This window comes from Apis dorsata, unplaced genomic scaffold, assembly GCF_000469605.1.
Source record: "Apis dorsata unplaced genomic scaffold, Apis dorsata 1.3 scaffold_8, whole genome shotgun sequence".
NCBI classification, from domain to species: Eukaryota; Metazoa; Arthropoda; class Insecta; order Hymenoptera; family Apidae; genus Apis; species Apis dorsata.
In genome coordinates, this window is record NW_006263311.1 from 544,937 (window position 1) to 548,200 (window position 3,264).

General features: G+C 42.7%; 2 protein-coding genes across 2 annotated transcripts in view; both read right to left on the minus strand.

Moving 5' to 3' along the window:
• The window catches only part of LOC116185142, an 8,678-nt gene extending 8,180 nt beyond the window's left edge, over positions 1–498 (minus strand). Inside the window, exons 1-2 of the mRNA XM_031508857.1 lie at positions 190–498; positions 67–115 (exon numbers count right to left, since the gene is read on the minus strand). Coding sequence (XP_031364717.1) covers positions 67–93 — 27 coding nt within the window. The 5' untranslated portion in view covers positions 94–115; positions 190–498. The remainder of the gene's footprint in view (positions 1–66; positions 116–189) is intronic.
• A 1,337-nt stretch (positions 499–1,835) lies between these two features.
• The window catches only part of LOC116185143, a gene marked incomplete at its 5' end in the record, with an annotated part of 2,929 nt that continues 1,500 nt past the window's right edge, over positions 1,836–3,264 (minus strand). The window contains one exon of the mRNA XM_031508866.1: positions 1,836–3,261. Within this exon, the coding sequence (XP_031364726.1) occupies positions 2,206–3,261 (1,056 nt within the window). The remainder of the gene's footprint in view (positions 3,262–3,264) is intronic.

Genomic DNA, 3,264 nt, shown 5'->3' on the forward strand with positions numbered 1-3,264 from the left:
CGGAATCGATCGATGTTTTACATACACTCGTGCTAAAAATTTTGTACATAACATCGCGTTACTTACGAGATAAAAGAACATTTTCCTATCCATGGTAGGAGCACCGTTTGCCCCCCTAAAACAGAAAACCACGATTAAGATTGGCCGAATTTCACTGAGCTTCGCGTAGATCACATCGATGATCCCGACCACGATATTTTACTCCGATCCCCTGTGTCGAGTAATCCGAAAAAGACCTTGCGAGGTGGATCTCCACGCGAGAACTGAGCCACATAGTAGACACGCGATTTTCTTTATACACTCTGGTAGCCAAGTGAAAAATATCGTTCTAAATATTATCCTGTACTCCACCATCAAGAGGATACTTTCATTCGCGACACGCGACCAACGTTGGAAAATTCTTGTCCATTTTTCTGCTCAGGATACTACCGTCCATCGTTAACGGCGCGAGCCGTTCACCGAAAGAAGACGAAAAAGAAGAAGAAGAAGAAGAAGAAAATTTTGATCCATCGCGTTCCACGCATTTGAAATCCGAGAGAAAAAATATTTTCAACTACCAATTAAGTCAATCAGGAAGATATCCACACACGCGCGCGCACACACGCACAAATCGATTCATTTTACTCGTGCTCCGCTCATAAAGTTTATCGCGTCATTTAATCACACGATGGTGAGAAGCTGACGCGTATATTTCGGACAATAATAATTTTTCTCCAACGGAATCGATGCCATCAGATATAAGGAGAATCGTAATTGGATAAAGATTCGCCTCGGACGTGGTCAGTAGTTTCCCCGCTGCGTTTTATGCGCTCTGAAACACACGCATTATGCGCAGCGCGCCACCTCCTCCTAGATGCAACCGGCCTGGCACGATAGAAATGGCCGACGTCGATGATACCGAGCATCTTCTTCTCTGTGTTCGCGACCGCGCTCACAATCGTCACAGTTTAATGCCTCGCGTCTAATTGCTCCGTGCTCCGTGTACGGGTGGAGGAGAGATATTATCGTCGCCTTTCATTGTGAAAACGTGGAATTAAGCGCGCCCTACGCGACCATCGCGCGGGTTTCAGATTGTTCGTCTACGGATTAACAGATAATTAATGCTAATTGCCTTCCTTTCGCGAATATTTCAACGATCTTTTTTCTTCCTTCGACGCTATCTTAAAGAAAAGCTTGGGGAATAATTATTCTTTATAGATTTAGATTTAGATTTCGTTGCGTGTTTATGCATCGAGACAAGTTTGTTGTTTTGATAGCGATGTTGATGTCGACGTCGGTGTTGCGAAGAACGAGTTTCCAACGTCATTCGTTTAGGCGCATTACGAGCTTGCCTTTTTCCACCGCGAGAAAAGTACAAACGAGATATATACCAGGTGTTTTCATTAGAAATTAGACGCGAGTTTTTACTTTTCTCGAATATTTTAGATATTCGACCGCTTTCAGGTTAATTAGATGAGCATGTTGAACGTCTATTAATCACAGAGAGATATTGGGCATTATCGAAGAAATTTTGATGAAGATTGGGAATTGAAAGTAACGAAAAAAAAAAAAAAAAAGATTTTTTTTTTTTCGGGGGGGATTTTTCTTTTTTTTTTTTTTTAGAAAAAAAAAATTTCAAAAAAGAAATTTCTTTTTTGAAATTTTTTTTTTCTAAAAAAAAAAAAAAAGAAAAAATGATCTTTATTTTTTCGCGATGGACTTTTCTTTTTTTTTCTTTTTAGATAAAATGAATTCCAAAAGAGAAATTTCTTTCTTAATTTTCACGGAATTCGTGAAAATATCGCTATCGCAACAAATATAACATCGATCCAGATTTAGAAAGGAAATAAAAGGTGTATTTGCCTCGATGAAAACGTTTATTCAATTAAAAAGATAGGAATGTATACAAAAGCGTAAATCGTTTAGTACCAGATCCTTAATAACTAAGTTTATAAGGTACCTTATTGAAGTGAGAAATTTGGTCAATCAGCAGCAACGATGTGCCAACTCTTCGAAATTTCGAAGGTCCAACTTTATTATTGCACAATCCCGAAATAATCATAAATACTACCAAACAACTATCCTTAAACCATATGTATATATATATATATCAATTACATCTCGTTCTTCTCAATTTCAACAACGCTCCTTACAAAATAATAGATCGCTCTCAGGTACATCTAGATTTTACACCTCTTTGCATCCAAACTTCTCAAATTTTTTTCATCAATTACTTTTGTAACTCGTGAATCTCGGATCGTCAATTATCTGAACGTTCTTCACCTTCTGCCTGCCCCGTGAACCTTCCCCGTAACGACCGTTGACAAAGTCTTTCGAATCTTCCAAATTACTCGTCTCGTAGCTCGATTTCCCCACGTACGAATTCGAATTGTAAGTGGACGAATGACGCGCATCATCCTCGGTCAATCGGATCAGATCCAGGCCAGGAGGATTTTTGTCGATCCCGTACGCTGGACGTTTGGCGAACGATCGTTCCGTCGTTCCAACGTTATAAGAGGAAGGTACGGCCAATTGTTGAATGGTCTTGGCGTACTGGATCAGGTATCGTTGCAACAGAGCCTTCAGATTAATGTTCTGCGCGCTCTTGGTTTGAATAGGGGATGCCCCATCCACTCTGAGTATGATGACCGGTATCAAAGAGTTTCCGGCCTGCACGAAAGTCGGTCTGACGTTCAATATGGACGAAGGATTCCTTATATACTCCGATATGGACGGGTTGTAATTCAACAGATCCGAATATTGCAGGTTCGAGTAGCTGCTCAAATCGTTGTTGTCGAAACCTTTCTTCTCTCCCGTTGATTCTTCCTCGTCCCCCGCCAACACCTTCTCCAGATAACTCTGCACCTTGGGTCCGTACTTGGACGTTACGGAGGCGATAGAATTGGATGACGCGAAGAAAGGCTTGGTGGTGTTGACGCTGGCCTCGGTCGTGTAACTAGCCGTGTATTCGGGGTTGGGGCTGTCCACCATGTATCTGGACAAATTTTGCTGGTAATTGTTGGTGTCGGGCCTGGGCCTGGTCTTGGCCAACGAAGAGGAGGGCGCCTTGTGCCGTTGAGCCAGACTCGCGATCTGCCTTTGGCTCACCAGATTCTGATAACTCAACCGGTACACTTGTTGCTGGGGCAAACTCGTCGACAAGGATTCGGCGGAGATGTACGGGTTTGGCTCTCTGCCCGCCTCCTCGGATATCGCGGGGAATTGCATCGGCCTCTGCGAGAGAATGCTGTTTTCAGACGTCGCCACCGGCGGCCCCCCCATCTC